The sequence below is a fragment of the Podarcis raffonei genome, chromosome 6, assembly GCF_027172205.1.
Source record: "Podarcis raffonei isolate rPodRaf1 chromosome 6, rPodRaf1.pri, whole genome shotgun sequence".
Lineage (NCBI taxonomy): Eukaryota > Metazoa > Chordata > Lepidosauria > Squamata > Lacertidae > Podarcis > Podarcis raffonei.
The window spans coordinates 76,865,203-76,882,073 of NC_070607.1; the positions used below are offsets into that span (position 1 = coordinate 76,865,203).

A 16,871-nucleotide genomic window follows, 5' to 3' on the forward strand; every position below is an offset into this window, starting at 1 on the left:
CTGTACACTGATGGAGTCTCAAGTGGGTGTGAGGATCCAGATAACCCCGTATGGTTGTCATGGATAACGCAATGAAAGCCTCAGTTCAGTGCATAGCAACAGCCCAAAAGGCAAATTCTATGCTAATAGTATTAGGAAGTGGATTGAAAATAAAGCAACCAGCATGCCCTGTATAACATAAAGCTATCGTATGAGCGTAGTTGGAATACTGTGTATAGTTCTGGATATTCCATCTCAAAATGATACCATTAAGTTGGAAAAGGTGTTAGAAAAAGGCAAATAAAATTATCAAGAGGTTGGAAAGAGTACGTTCCCTGCACACATACACACCCCAAAGCTATTGTTTTAGGTGCTTTGGACAGTAGAGAAAGATAAGCTAAGAAGGGGCATGGCAAAGTTTACAAAGTTATCCAGATTTCCCACCCACAGTAGGACTAGAATCCAGTCACCTAGAAATTACTGGCACCGCCAAGTAGGCCTGAGAACAGCTCTTGCCTGAAACTCTGGAGAACTGCTGCCAGTCAATGTAGACGATACTGAGGTAGGTGGACTGTTGATCTGACTCAGTATAAGGTAGTTGCTTATGACATATTTATGGAGGGAAAAGCAATCAATGTTTTTAAACTTCCAGTTATGGAATCTCCAGGTTGGGGGGGGGAGCAGTAGCTCTGAATGCCAGTTGCTGACAGGCAAACAACAGGACAGGAGTGTTAAACTTCATGCCTTGTTTGTGGGCTTCCTGATAAAATGTTGAACTAGATGGTAAAGGTAAAGGTAAAGGGAACCCTGACCATTAGGTCCAGTTGCGGACGACTCTGGGGTTGCAGCGCTCATCTTGCTTTATTGGCCGAGGGAGCTGGCATACAGCTTCCGGGTCATGTGGCCAGCATGACTAAGCCACTTCTGGTCAACCAGAGCAGCGCACGGAAACACCGTTTACCTTTCCGCCGGAGCGGTACCTATTTATCTACTTGCACTTTGATGTGCTTTCGAACTGCTAGGTTGGCAGGAGCTGGGACCGAGAGCAGGGACAGGGAGCTCACCCTGTCGTGGGGGATTCGAACCGCCAACCTTCTGATCGGCAAGACCTAGGCTCTGTGGTTTAGACCACAGCGCCACCCGCGTCCCAGATGTAACTAGATGGTACCCTTGCCTTACCCAGCAGGACTCGCCTTACGTTCTTAGGTATCTTTCAAGCATCAGCTGTGGTGCAAATTTGAACTGATAATGAACCAATTTGTTCAAATCTAGACAGCTGATTGAATGAACTTTTCTTTTTTTTACTTAGAAGACAGCTCTTTTAAAAAAACAAAATAAAAATGCATAGTTCTTTTTACCTTAACTGCCAGTCAAGCATAGTAGTTTCCATGGTGATTTTGGTCTAGACTTAGAACTGAGCAATACTGCCCCCTGCTGATGAAACATAGAGAAGCATCCTGCGGTTTTAGCGGAGAGCCTCAGTGGTCTACTAAATACCGCTTTCAATCATAATCAATTTACATAACAAAGCACTGCCTGTTTGAGCTCATCCGTTTCCATTCTAATATGCCGAGATCCACTCTTCCCTTCTCTTCAAATTGTCCTTTTAACAGGGGTATAATGTCTAATTGGGAATATGGCTAGATGACACACAAGTGATTTTGCTTCACATCTGTAGGAACCACAAATAGATGTAGAGTGGCTGGTCCTTTTACTGCTCTGATCTTGAGAACAATATGTGCCCTCATTTGTTTCTTTGGGATTTTCTGTTCCATTTGCTTGCGTGCCTGCTTGCTTCTTTCTCCCCCCCCCCCTCTTCTGAAAGCAGGAAGCACCCTAAGAGGGGCTTAAAAGCAGGGACTCACAAAGTGAAACAGAAATAAGACTCAACCAATCACTGAATCCTTAAAATCTCAGCAACTGAGATTGGCCATCTACCCAAATCCCATTCTTCATAGAGGATGCCCTGCTGGGCCTTCATTTGAGACGAGAAGGATCAGCCCAATGCATAGGTGCCAGCTCCCTGGGGCTCTGGGTGCCCAAGCACCCACAAAATTTCCCATGAAGGGGCTGGGCACCCACACTGCATGGCACCCACCACCCCTGGCACCCTCTCTAGGGTGGCCACTTGCACAGCTACAAGGAATAAAAAAAAATTAAAATGTGTGCATGCTAATGTATTACAGAGAGATGCAAAATTTGGAAATGATTACTATAATTTTAATAGTTATACAGTCTGACTTGCCATAGTGGGGAGGAATATGGCCAGGTGCCTCCTTAGTCAGATGATAACTGTTGATGGGCAACTTCATGACTTGCCCCTGCCAGTCTCTCTCTTCTTGTTGTTGTTCATCTTTAAACCAAACTTGGACCAGACAGTTTTCCAAACAGAGGACTCCTTCAAACAGAGGGCTTCAAATAAGAGCTACATATGCTACTTCTACCTTTGCAACAATACTGCACTGCGGACATATGGCCACATTCACACCACATATTTAAAGCACTATGATCCCACAGTCTTGGTTTCCACCCCAAAAAAATCCTGAGGCTTCAGTTTGTTAACCTTGCACCGCACGGTTACTGGAAGACTCCCTATTCCCCTCCCAGAGCTACAATTCTCGGAATTAACAGTCAATCCCTCTTCAAAGAAAACTCTGTGAATTGGAGATCTGGAATAGGTGTCAGCACTTGTAACAAACTACAGCTCCCAGAATTATCTGGGGAAAACCCAAACTGTTTGAAGTAGTATAAAGTGCTTTAAATGTATAGTGTGAATGTAGCCATAATAAACGTGAGTGCTTTTTCCCCCGTCTTAGGTACAAAGACAGAGCCACCACAATGTACAATGATGAGCATGAGCAAAGAAGCTGAAAACATGTCCCTGAAGTCTCTGAGAAGGTCTGGTGCACTTATATTCCAAAGCAGGTAATTCCACAGCCGTGCTATGTCACAACAGAATTTGGGGTGGCCAAAAATGGACAATAGAGCACCCTCCCACCTTTCTAAGTACATAATTTGATTGGACTGGCATGTCCAATTGGACATATGATGAGACACTAATGGCCACAGCCCCTGAGGACAGCAGTCTAGCTCAGGGAAGCTTTTTCCAATGTTGGGTCCCTAACCATTGGCCATGCTGGCTAGGCATGATGGAAGTAGCATCTGGAGATCCAAGAATGGGGAAAGCTGGCTGGATGCCACCGCCTCCCCCCTCATCTGTCATTTGAGGCAGCTGCCTCACTCTGCCTCGAAAACAAGTCCACCACCATGGACGTTATTTTTCCAACTTACGTACAAAATAAGAAAACATTTTGCATCAAATGAGAATAAAATATTTGTCTCTTTGAGCCCCCTGACTCAGATCAGGAGCAAGAAGCTCTTGAGGACAAGGACTCTGAGTGGGAGGAGTGGGGGATGAGTCTATGCTGCAGAGAACATTAAGAGCATGAGAAGAGTTTTGCTGGATCAGGTCAACGGACATCGAGTCCAGAATCCACAGTGGCCAAGTGGATATACCATGGGAAACCTGTAACAGGACCCAAGCAGAAAAGCACTCTCGCCTCCTGTGGTTTTCAGCAACTCGTATTCAGAACCATCACTGCCTCTGTCCATGGAAGCAGAGCAGAGCCATCACGAACAGTAGCCGTGGATAACTGTAATTAATCTAAAATGGAAATGGAAGCTTCTGATAATGGCTGCACTGGAGGAGGGGGAGAGGGTGCCAGCCCAAGGGTCATAGCACTAAATCATGGTCTAGCACAGGGGTGGGGAACATTTTTCGGTCCAGCAGGCCAACTTTGGTCCAGCAGTCTCTTCCTACTCCAGTGGGACAGGTGGATGGGACAGCCTACCTGTTCATCATTATGATGTCGGTTGTCCCAACCACCTGTCAAAGTCCCACAGACAGTCTGGGGACAAGAACAGACATTAAAGGCTGGAGAGGCTGTAGCCGTTATACTCTGCTTGTGGGCTTCCTAGAGGCCCCTGCCTTGATCACTGATGATGGATAGAGATTATTTGACTCCATGGGCCTTTGGTCTGATGCAGCAGGCATTTCCCATTATCTCAAACCAGGGAGAAGTAGTAGTTTCTGACAATCACAATTGCACCCTGGTTGATCCTTTACAAGGATTTGTAGACACAAAGGGCAGAGGGATACTACTATTCCTGATGCAATGTGAAGTAACCAGGGTCACTTCTGCTTCCTTTGCTGCTGCCTTCACACCTTCTGTGGTCCTTCAGGAAAGCCCTTGTTTAGACATAGGTTTCCCACAATCATCCTCCTCTAACCCTCTTCCAGCCTCCAGGACTGTGACTCTTTCCCCCCAGTCATTGCTGACACCTGGTTTCTGACATCACAAATAAGTTATGTCACAGCACTTAAGCTTTCACATCATTCATGGCTCCCCAAGCCCTGAAAGGGGCAGTAGCATCTCAGAGCCAGAGAAAGCAGCCACCTATTTCTCATATATCTTGCCTGTCTGCTACAAACCCTGTTGTTGAAGCTCTTAGAAAACCACCTGAGTGAATATGAAAGCCTTGGAGAAGAAGAAACAATGTCCAAAGGTATCTCATCTTCTTAAGAAACCAGGAGTTGGCATCATTTGCTCAAGGCTCAAAGTGAGGGGTGAAGTGGGGGTGAGAGAAATGCTGAAAACTGGCCTGTGGATTTTTAAAAACCCCCAGAAAGTAGTGGAATTTTCTGGTACCTTACAAAAAATGTTATGAGAATCTATCCTTCCCTGGCAGGCAGCCTTTCATACTGATCCAAGTGCTACATATCTGTAAGCAGCTAAGCAGAGGATAAAGCAGCAGTGAGTTCAAAAGCTTCTAAAGCCGTGGCTTTTATTAAGAACATCAAAAGAGCCTGGCTGGATCAAACCACAGACCTATCTATCCCAGCCTCTTGTTCCCTACAGTGGCTATCCAGATGCCTGTTTACTTATTCATTTACTTAAGCATTCGTATGCTACTCTTGAGCCACAGAGGCTCCTCTGCAGTGGCTTACATGCTAATCAATAAAAACAAGACACCCCCTGCCTGCAGTGTTATGTATATAAATTAAATTTTCATGATATGCAAAGTAACAGAGTAGCTTACAGCTAGGAAGCTAAATAACTCTTCTAGGTGAGCGATAGCCTTTTTGTAAAGACTATACAATGTCCAGACTATTTATATTCAAAAAAGCTTTATTTTCATAAACATATAACTGAGATGAATATATTTACAATCTCACACTTATTCAAACATAGGTACGTTCTCACTTGAATTGTAGTCTTCTTACTTAGACCTATAAACAAAACTGTATTGAAACTTGCACCTCACTCAGGCCTTACATTTTCTTATGAAAGGTTTCGTTTTCACCTCAGCAGTATTCTCTTTGTTCCTTACAGAGAGCTCCTGCACAGATTTGGAGTTGTCCCTCTGTCTGTTTCACTTCAGACAGATCACACTGACACAACACTTTCCTCAGCAGTATCCTGAGAAGCCCCTCTCAGCAGCCATTCTCCTCTCTCACACACAAAGAGAACTGAGAGCAGTTAAAAACAACAGTTACTGGAATAACAATCACATTAAACAGGACTGTTTCTCAATAAGTTGTAGGATTCTTCTTCTTTTTCTTCTTCTTCAGGGGAACTATCATTAAAAGAATGATTAAACATCAACAGACAGAGAGACAAATGAGATCTGTTAAAAACATACAGACAATCACAATGAAAGCAAATTAGATTATTGAAGTGGTTCCCACCCACCTCCCTGCTGCATAGACAACTTGAAAATTGCTGAAGGTCTTTGGTGGACCACTTACGGTAATGATTTATACAGGCCTGTTGCAGCAATTCTAATGTTCTGTGCTAGATGCTGTATGACTAACGTCATATGTGTTGTTTAGTTGTTTAGTCATGTCCGACTTTTCATGACCACATGGCTTTAAACACCAGTGCTGAGAGCACGCTAGAGGCTGAGAAGGTGATAATATTTACACAGCCTTTATGCAGTTCAGAATGCATGGAGAGAGGTAGTGGGACATGAACACTAGCCCTACCCCTGCTGTTTATGTCCCCCACTGGGCCCACTTCCAAGCCGTCCAGCCACCCTCAGTGGTGGGGAACCTCAGGCCACAAGCCTAATTATTTAATTATTTGTTAATTAGACAATACATTCACCAGGCTTTCCCCCTTCAGGCCTTCCATGTCCAAGAGGGGCTAACTCACATGACACACACCCCGCCAATGACATCATACCCTCCAACATTTCTCAGATGGAAATAGGGACATCTCATTCCATAATGATAATGTTACTATTTATACCCCACACGTTTTACTGGGTTGTCCCATCCACTCTGGGCAGCTTCTAGCATATATAAAAACATAATAAAACATTAAACATTTTTTTTAAAAAACCCTTCCCTTTAAAGGATTGCCTTCAGACAGCTTGAGGGTTGGATAACTCCATACCCTCCAACATTTCTCCAATGAAAATAGGGACGTCCTAAGGAAAAGAGGGACGCGGGTGGCGCTGTGGGTAAAACCTCAGCGCCTAGGACTTGCTGATCGCATGGTTGGCGGTTCGAATCCCCGCGGCAGGGTGCGCTCCTGTCGTTCGGTCCCAGCGCCTGCCAACCTAGCAGTTCGAAAGCACCCCCGGGTGCAAGTAGATAAATAGGGACCGCTTACCAGTGGGAAGGTAAACGGCGTTCCGTGTGCTGCGCTGCCTCGCCAGATGCAGCTTGTCACGCTGGCCACGTGACCCGGACAGCGCTGGCTCCCGGCCTATAGAGTGAGATGAGCGCACAACCTAGAGTCTGGCAAGACTGGCCCGTACGGGCAGGGGTACCTTTACCTTTACCTAAGGAAAAGTGGAACATTCCGGGATCAAATCAGAAACCAGGACGGCTTCTCTAAAACACGGATGTCCTTAAAATATAGGGGCACTTGGAGGATCTGTGATCTGAATCACATGGTGGAGACTCATGCATAGTTCTAAGGCACTCAGCAGGCCCATGTATATGATCTTGCCCTTTGGCCATCTTTGTTTTCTCACATGTATTTTTATTTGCGGTCTCTCTATCCCTAAATAATAATGGCTCTAGACATCATTTAACAGTTATATAAATAGGCTGCTCCTTCTGAGCAACTCATGCGTTCTGTGTAATATTTGCTTCTTGCTCTTTATAACAAAGTTATAAAAACACTGCAATTCAAAGGGTAGGCTCTGTTAGTGGCTTTGACGTGGCTGACTCAGCAGTCCAATTCATGCAGTCTCCTCTGCAAGTTGAGCTGATTCCCCACTTCAGGCATTTCAGAAGGATGGCAGTGAGTACACAGCAGAGGGCATGGGGCCAGTTTTTGTGGTACCCCTCTCCCCCCCAAAAAAATCCCACAATAGTAGGGTGCAAACATCAGTAAAAAGAGGCCTGTTGCACACTGTCTAGCTTATTCACCCACCACAGTAGTCGATACCATATTATAGCATTATTTTTAAAACTGCCACCCAGCCCAATTTTAGAACAATTGGACTTTATCCTAAGGGTATAGTTCAATGGCCACTTGCATTTAATTCCTCTTGATGAAGCAGACAAAGTGCCACAAACGAAGTGCGTTGAGGACAAGACGTCTTTTGTTGTCCCCATAACTTTGCTCTGTCTTTCTCAGATCATTGATGTGGAGAGTGGAGCATCTCAGACAAGCAATTTGGTACACGTAAGGAGCCACCTAAGGAGGGTAAGATGCCATTTTGTTTGCCTGTTGCAAGGTTTAAAGCCTAAAGTTAGCTAGCATCATTTGGGGAGATGCAACTTCCTTGTCAAAAGCCCCACCATGTCTACCAGTTTAAAGACTGGTCCAATATTTTTTTTGTCAGGGTTAGCCCAAGAAGAAAGTAGCACACACCCAAACCCAACACAGAGATGATCTGAGGCAACCAACATATTATATCAACATGTTGCTCCACAGTGGACCCAGCCTTAAGGAACTAGGCCAAAAGCAAACATAAAATTAAATTTAAAAACCTTAGGCATTTTGGAGCCTGCTGGAATAATTGCATGTGTGTATAATATCATATTGAAACAAAATTTTAAATTTTTTAATTTTTATTTTAAAAAATATTTCTGTCTTTTTCCTGTTGACCTCACACAAGTAAACAGTTAACTACAATAGTCTCAAGATAATACTAATAAGGAAGCAGGCTGGGCTCACTCTTTGGCAACCTCTTCAGATGTTGTGTGCTCTCTTTATTTTCTGTACCTGCACAGATAATAAAGAAACTGGTTCTCCTCAAAATGCTCAAGAGTCCAAACCGCAGAATCGAGTGGCTTTGTGAATTAGCGCACAAGTACAGGAAGATGTTAGCGATTGGGAGTGCTCTGGATTCAGGTGCTTCCTGCTCCGGGTAAGTGACCATAGATAGGGATCTGTGTGCATACATGTGGTTATTTTGCTAGAATATAACAAACAGGGCCCTCTGAAAGTGTGTGTGTATATGATCATAGAATCATAGAACTGGAAGGGATCTGTTATGGCTTGGTCTCTCCCACAAACGTGAGATGACTCTGGCTGTTAATTATTTCAGATTTATTGCTGAAACAACAAACTAGGACGGAGCTCTTCTACTCATCGTCCTCCTCAGAAGGTGGAGTTGCCCGGACTAAGCTCCTCCCCCTTGCCCAGCACGAAAGCCCCCACCTTCTCTTCCGGTATCTTTAGAGCTTCTTTAGAGCTCTTTAGATTCTTTATGTTAAGTTGTGGGTGAACATATCAGGCGACACAGCGATTCTTCAAAACAGCTCTTGTTTATTCACAGGCCAGAACTGAACTGAACTGAAGGGTTCAGCCAGCCCGCTTATATAGAGCTCCACTACAACGCAACTTTCTGTAACTAGCCAATCGCTGAACGTCACTTTCAATCCCCTATTTGCATATGTGGACCTGAGTGAAAACTATCTACAGTATCCCCCTGCTGGCCCAGGGTGAGAACTTCAGTACATAACACTAGATCTTTAGAGCACTTTTGAGATCCTACGAGATTTGGGAGAGAATGCTTTCTGCATTCCAACGTCTGACTCACTATTGGAGCTCTCAGGCAGCAGCCTGTCACTCTGGCCCTGTCTTTCACCTCCCCTTTGTTCAGAGCTCAGATTACAGCTGCTCTCCCCCTCCTTTCTGCCTTCTGCTTTTAACTGTTCTCTCTCTATGCCTGCTTCTGCTTCTCCTGTTAGCATCTGAGCTTTGCTGACAGGATCCCAAGGGTCAGCCAGTCCAATCCCCATCAAGAATCTCATCTAAAGCTTCCATAACAGATGGCCATCGAACCTCTGCTTAAAAATCTCCAAGGAAGGAGAATCCACCACCTCCCAAATGAGTTTAAACAGCTCTGACTGTCAGAAAGTTTTTCCTGATGTTGAGCTGGAATCTCTTTTCTTCTAACTTGAATCCATTGGCTCTGGAGCAGATGAAAACAAGATTGCTCCATCTTCCATGTGACAGCCATTTTTATATTGGAAGGTGGCTATGATATCTCCTCTCAGTTTCCTCTTTTCCAGCTCCTTCAACCATTTCTCATAAGGCTTGGTTTCCAGACCCTTGATAATCTTGGTTGCCCTCTCTGCACACGTTCTAGCTTGTCCATATCCTTCTTAAACTATGGCACCCAGAACTGGGCACAGTACTCCAGGTGTGGTCTAACCAAGGCAGAATAGAGCTGTACTATTACTTCCCTTGATCTGGACACTATACTTCTGTTGATGCAGCCTAGAATAACATTAGCTTTTATTGCTGCTGCATCACACTGTTGACTCATGTTAGGCTTGAGATCTACTAAGACCCCTATATCATTTTCACATGTACTACAAGCAAGCCAGATGTGCCCCATCTTAAATTTGTGCAGCTAGTTATTCCTGCCTAAGTGCAGAACCTTACATTTATCTCTACTGAAATTCATGTTGTTAGTTTTGGCCCCATTCTCCAATCTGTCAAGGTAATCTTGAATCCTGATTTTATCTTCTGCGGCATTGGCTACCCCTCTCAGTTTGGTGTTATCTGTAAATTTGATGATCACCCCATTGATTCACCTGATACTGGAATATGGGGATAATTCAGTGTTGGCGGAAATTGGGTTCCAAATTCCTCTCAGGGTCACAGATTATTTGCTTTGATGTTTTTGGGTGGGTGGATCAACTGCTACTTTCTGCAACTCCCCTCTTCCTTGCCCACTACTTCCTAAGTGCTTTCCTTTATTTTTTTTATTTCCAGTGTGCCCTGAAAAGAAAAACTCTTCTTTTCTTTTCATCCCTCAGGTTTGTACAAAACTAGAAAACTGCACAAGCAAATTTACCATTGCCTATCTGTATGCATTTCCACACTTCTTGGGCGGGGATTTTTTAAAAGACAAAACGAAACAGAACAAGGTGCACATGGGCCCTGTGAATATTTCACTGGCATGACAGAATCAACAAACTATAAGGCAGGGACAAACAAAAGGGATGAATGGGAAAGGCCAAAATTGCTCCTCATGTACAAATTTAAAATAGTTTAAATATTAAACTATTCGTTTAATTCTAAAGGAAGGGGGAGTGGCTTAAGAGCTACATAATGCTCAGATGTGGATGAGTCCTAAATTACAAGCATACCTTGGTTTTCAAACAGAATGGGTTCCGGAAGTCCGTTCGACTTCTGAAATGTTTGGAAACCAAGGCATGGCTTCTGATTGGCTGCAGGAGCGTCCTGCAGCCAATCGGAAACCACAGAAGCCACGCCGGATGTTCGGCTTCCGAGGCAAAGTTCGCAAACCAGAACACCTACTTCCGGGTTTGCAGCGTTCAAGTTCCAAGTTTTTCCTGAACTAAGCTGTTCAAAAACCAAGGTACGGCTGTATATGGAAGAAAAAACTAAAACAATGAAAATCCATAATAATGCTTCCACCCCACTCATGTGACAGGGTGTGCACCCCCTCTGAGGAACCTCCAGCACCTAATGTCAGCATGATTGATGAGCCTGCCATGGAAGTTGAGGAAGTTGCTATAATAGACAAGGTAGATGAGCCTAAATCGACAACTGAGGCAACATCCCCAGAGGCGGCTTCTTCAGAATTGTATGAGGCGCTCTCCTTGAAATGCCTGCCCCAGCGGATTCACATGCCTGCGCGCAGAGTGCTCTGTAGACCATCGAATTTGAGATGGGTCAAGCCATGCTGCACACGATCATGTAGTGAGACTCTGGAGCATGTCGTCACCATCCCTTATTCAGAATGTCAGAAGCGGCATCCAGTAAGCAATCAAAACTGCAATTGTTTTCGCCAGGGAGGGGGGCAGAGATAAAATTTGTGGGGGTTTGCCTCTGGGTCGATTGAGTGTATGCAATTGGGTCTCTTCTAAATACCAGATCTAAACCCAGATCTAGTCCTGCTTTGCCCTGAAGAGATCTGCTGCATGGATCCAGAAACTGTAGGCAGAAGTTTAGGCAAGTGGGTTTAATTCAGCACAGAATTTAGGCTGATTAACAGCAGTTAGCCAGTGCTGCAGTGGTAAATTTTGAAGAGTGGGAGAAGCCTTCATTGCCATGGAGGTAGCTGTGCTATCCATTATTGTTAGAAGCTTCAATTCCATTCATAGTTTCCTGGGAACTCCATTGAGCTCAGTGGAGCTTACTTCTGACTGCACAGGCTCATCCTATGTGAGCTTTAACAAAGTATCTTCAGTCAGCTTAAATGCAACTTTTAGCCTTTAATTAAATATCAAAACAATCTTGCAAAGAAGCATTACTGTTTAAACTGCTGGCCTGAAGTAGAAATCTCATCAAAGAAAAGGAGATAATTATCTAGCCTTTGCTTCATAATTTCCCTCATCCTCTGACTTTCACTGTGCTAAACTGTCACAAACTTGCAAGGTTCAACATCACCTCATTCAGTGTTCAGAGCAAGGCGAATCTGCCCATTAACTGAGTGCTCTGGCAGATGACACCAGAGCAAGAGTGAGCGGGGGGGGGGGTAGAATATTAGCTCACAATCCCCTCTCCTCCACTACTCTTGATAAATCAGGTTTAGGAAAGTTTAGGTCACAAGCCCAGGCAAGAAATCCACTAGCTGTCTCCCTGAGCTGTGAGTTTGTTCTCATTTCCACTAAACAGATTTCTGAAATGACATTGGCAATAGGAAGCAAGATTTTTCTTGCACACACCATCTAAAGGAGCCCCAACCGCACTTTAGACTTTCCACAATTTATTTATTCCTGCATGGGATAAATGGAAAGGCTTAGGTAGACTGCCTTGCTGCAAGGTGGTAACTTGATGATTAGGGCATTTTGTAGGCCAAGCAGGGTGGAATGAGCATCTGGCAAGGCCTAGGAAGCGGATTTAAAGGTAAAGGTACCCCTGACAGTTAAGTCCAGTCGCGGACGACTCGGGGGTTGCACGCTCATCTTGCTCTATAGGCCGAGGGAGCCGGCGTTTGTCCGCAGACAGTTTCCGGGTCATGTGGCCAGCATGACTAAGCCGCTTCTGGCGAACCAGAGCAGCGCACAGAAACGCTGTTTACCTTCCCGCCGGAGCAGTACCTATTTATCTACTTGCACGTGACGTGCTTTCGAACTGCTAGGTTGGCAGGAGCGGGGACCGAGCAACAGGAGCTCACCCCGTCGCAGGGATTCAAACTGCTGATCTTCCGATTGGCAAGCCCTAGGCTCTGTGGTTTAGACCACAGTGCCACCCGCGTCCCTAGGAAGCGGGTTTAATCTATTTTAATTTCCAAAGTGGAACAGAAGATCCCAAGAGGCCAAAACCTCTTAAGCAGCAGTAGTAATAAATAGTAATAATAACAATAACAACACAGAAGTAATAGTAGTATTTTGGAATACTAAGTTGGGAGTTCTTACATTTGAAAATCCTTGATGCATCTTGTCTTTTAAGAGCCGGGCCTGACTGGAATGATTCTCATTTCAGAGGTTCTGAAGATAGTGAGAGGAGGCTGGAAGACATAGATCTATTGCGTGTTGATTCATATTCCTGCAATAAAGGGGATATTGAGCATCCTTCAAACACAAAACTTGTCTCTGGCTTGAAATAAACGTGTGTGAGTGTATATGTGCCAATGTGTTAGAAGCAGGGAGAAGCAACGAGGAAAGGAAGCAGATGTATTTCATTTACAAACATGAAAACTGCAGATTGACAACTTTCCCCATCTCATGGAAAAATATAGCAATACAGCTGCTACAGATCTAGTTGGAACAACAGTTGCCCATGGTTGCTCCTGGGGAGACTTCCGTACACAGAAGAAATTGCCTTTTTTAGTTCACAATAAACCTCCATCTGCTACAGAGCTTGATCCCAAAGAAGTGAAAGGAGACTCAAAACTCCAAGGGGTTTGATAATGTTCCAGGAAGGGCTGTCAATGCATTGCAAGTAGAGGAGGCCTAGCATTACATATTTGTAAAAAGAAGGCCTCTGATTATCTCCAGGCGTAAGACTAAAGAAGAAACTGGGGGGAGAGAGGGGATTTGAAAGGGGAAATAGCAGCCAATATAATACATTTTGAAATCACCCTCACTAGAATGAATAACTGTACAGCCATGCCTTAGACCCACAAAGGAACCACAGTTCTTTGCTATACTGATAAAAGCCCTGCCTTTGTTCACACTTTGAATGGCTTCTACAAGAGGTCTGTGGTGGTGGGACTATGTAGAACAGCCATATAATCAGAGGATGACACAAATGGAAGCACAACTTAGACAGAGTCAGGGCAGGCATCAGCACCCAGCTTCTTTTGGGCAGCTAGTGTAGCCTTATTAGACTTTACCGACTGGTGGGGTCTGCGTTGCTCCCGGGAGGGAGGAAGGAAGTCAACCTCCCGGGAGGGAGGTTGATTCAGAGAAAGAGTTTATTCTGCTCTCCGAATAGCAGAAGGCACTTGCGTGGTCAGTCCACAGCAAGTCCAAAGAAATGAGAAATTTCATGCAGTATATATATCCTCCAGGCACCCTCTCCCCCCCTTCCCCAGGAATCCAACCACGTCAGCTCATACACGCAAGTTGACATCCATGACCATAAACAGATATTCCTGTTCCGGTACTCTTGACCATAAAAGGTTGTTCCTGTTCCTATACTCTTATCTTGGGGCAGGAGGTCACCAACTCTGAGAACACTCCTGGCACCGTTCCCAGGTCTCTTGTCAGTCTTGACAAGGTCTGTGTGTCTTTTTGTGGTCAGGATGTAAGATAAGACCCAGACGTGTCATCCCTGCTCCACGGAAGTTGGCAAGGTCATCCATTGCCATCACGGACTGATAAAGGAGAGGGCTTTGAGCACTTGTTTATACAGCGGGCTTTCTGTTTATACATTGACTCAAAAGCTCAAGTTAATGCATTTTAGAAATGCTCCCTTGGAGGAGGAAAAATGAGGATTTTGGGTCCTGTTTCAGACTGACTGCACAGAAACCCATTCCTTCCCCCTTCACTAGTAACACCAAAGCACCTCAACAGGTCCCACCACTGACAATGCTTTGAGAGCAATAGGTGGCTGGGCTAAGCCACCATTTAAATTTCCCCACAATGCTCCAGAGCAAGGTACTATTTCAGGGGCATTGTGGGAAAATTTAAATGGTGGCTAGACCCAGAAATCTGATGTATTCTGAAGCAGTTGTCCATTACTGCCCACTAAGGCCCACCCAAAGGTGAAGTGACCTACTGCACATATTACTCACATTGGCATGAAGCCATGTGATATACTTCAGAAAGATTCCAGTAACGGGAGTTTTGCTTGGATCAACAATGGCATCTCAGTGTGAAACTAGTGGAAAAGTAGAATTTGGCTCGGTATCTGAAGACTAGTATTAGTATGACATTCTCTATGTCACCCATGTACCCCACCAACACACCAGTGTTAAGAGGAGGTATGTAAGGAGAAAGATCTAAGACTTCTGCTATAAATCACATTCGCCTTGCAAGAGACTGGAGTGGTGTTTCCTTAACTTGGGTCTCCAGCTGTTTTTGGACTACAATTCCCATCATCCCTGACCACTGGCCCTGCTAGCTAGGGATGATGGGAATCGTAGTCCAAAAAACACTAGCGATCCAAGTTTGGGAAACACTCAACTAGTGGTTAGTTCACCTTAGTTAACACTTCTTATTCACAGCCATAGCAAAGGACCCTATTTGTAGCAAAGCGAATTAATTTCATCCCTAGACATCAGGAACACAACAGAAATTTTCAGTTTTCTCAGTCTTTCTGAAGAAAACTTTGTGGCTGTAGTTACTATATGACATCAAAGAAATCTTTGAAATCCCTTCTGTTCTTTTCATCTGATTCCCTGAGAAAGAAACTTCTATCTACAAATGTATCAAGAACATAAATAAAATTCTGCTGGATCAGTGTCTCATCCACATCCAGCATCCCGTTCTTACCGTGGCCCAACCAGATGCCTAAGAAAAGCATTTCTTCATTTTAAAATGTACGTGCTGCGCTTTGCCTAGCAGCTCTGAGTAATTTGGGATGTCATCTCAGTCTTACTCTGAGTCAGATTTCACAGTCTCTTTCCACCTTTCACAATCTTCTTTCCAGACCCCACACAATACATATCACCTCCTCCTTTATCATGCATTCCATGTACTCTGCTTGTTCTCACTCTTTTAATTAGAGAGGATGGAACTAAGTAATGAAGGTGAAAAGGAGAGGACAAAGACAATAACAGGGGAGGGGACAGTGTGCCATCCCTGGATATTGTAGTCAGGAGCTGCAAATCCTCCTCAAGGAGTTATATTGCTGGAGCATCAGTTAAAACACTGTACGTTAATTAGAGATAAATCTACAACAGCAAACACAAGCAAATGATGAAGGCTTCAACTAGCCTGCCAATGGAAAAACAAACACAGCAAAATCTTAGTACAGGCACACCCAAACTCGGCCCTCCAGATGTTTTGGGACTACAACTCCCATCATCCCTAGCTAACAGGACCAGTGGTCAGGGATGATGGGAATTGTAGTCCCAAAACATCTGGAGGGCCGAGTCTGGGGATACCTGTCCTAGTAGCTGTGTGCACTTGTATGGTGTGGAGTAAGGGTCCCCTATCCTTTTATGCTCAGAGGAACATTTTGAAATCTAAGAAATGGTGTTGGGCACCACAAAATACACATTTCACAGAAGAAAAACCGGCAATGTTCAGACATCCTTCCCCACAAAAGAGGGAGAAAACCTAGATTTCCACCTATCAGGGGGGAAAGCTGGTAATCCCTTCTCAACCAAACAGCTCTCCACAAAACAAAACAAAAAAGCCTCAATTTTTTAAAAAAAATATATAGAAAATAGGAGTGTCAGGGGCCTTGGAGGGTGCCAAAGTGCATCTGAGGGTGCTATGGTGCCCAGCAGTTCCAGGGTTGGGGACTCCAGATGTGAAGAAATCCCTGGCTTGGAGACACAGAAGGGGTTTCTTTATACGGTCATACCACGGGATAAATATGCTTCAGGATAAGTATGTTTGGGTTGCGCTCCGTGGTGACCCAGAAGTAACAGAACACGTTACTGCCGGGTTTCACCACTCACGCATGCACAGACGGTCAAAATGATGTCACACGCATGCGCAGAAGCAGCGAACCATGACCTGTGCATGTGCAGACGCGCAGACGCATGTTACATTCTGTTCAGGATGCGAACGGGGCTCCAGAACGGGTCTCGTTTGCATCCCGAGGTACCACTGTATTCATTCATTCCATGGTAATGTGGGCTGATAGGAAACGCTTAATTAAGAGGATGGAGCCCATATGGTGATACCAGTGATGCTGTTGCTACAACTCAGTTTTAGGTCCCTCCAGCCCGGTATTGTCTACTTTGGCTAGCAGTTGTTTCCCAAGGCCTCAGACACAGATCTTTCCCATTACCTGATGTTTTTAACGAGAGATGGTGGGGACTGA

At 44.6% G+C, this 16,871-nt stretch overlaps 1 protein-coding gene across 3 annotated transcripts; it reads left to right on the forward strand.

Annotated features, from left to right (window-relative positions):
* Positions 1–4,379: 4,379 nt before the first annotated feature.
* Positions 4,380–13,014, forward strand: TP53TG5 (TP53 target 5). 3 transcript variants are annotated; one of them, XM_053391001.1, is made up of 5 exons: positions 4,380–4,545; positions 7,635–7,703; positions 8,234–8,370; positions 10,915–11,242; positions 12,879–13,014. In XM_053391001.1, exons 1-5 carry the CDS (start codon positions 4,510–4,512, stop codon positions 12,888–12,890), a joined length of 582 nt encoding a protein of 193 aa, XP_053246976.1. In that variant the 5' UTR covers positions 4,380–4,509; the 3' UTR covers positions 12,891–13,014. The 3 variants fall into 3 exon arrangements, with proteins under 3 accessions (XP_053246976.1, XP_053246977.1, XP_053246978.1); XM_053391002.1 differs by having other exon boundaries at positions 12,912–13,014; XM_053391003.1 differs by lacking the exon at positions 7,635–7,703.
* Positions 13,015–16,871: the final 3,857 nt, after the last annotated feature.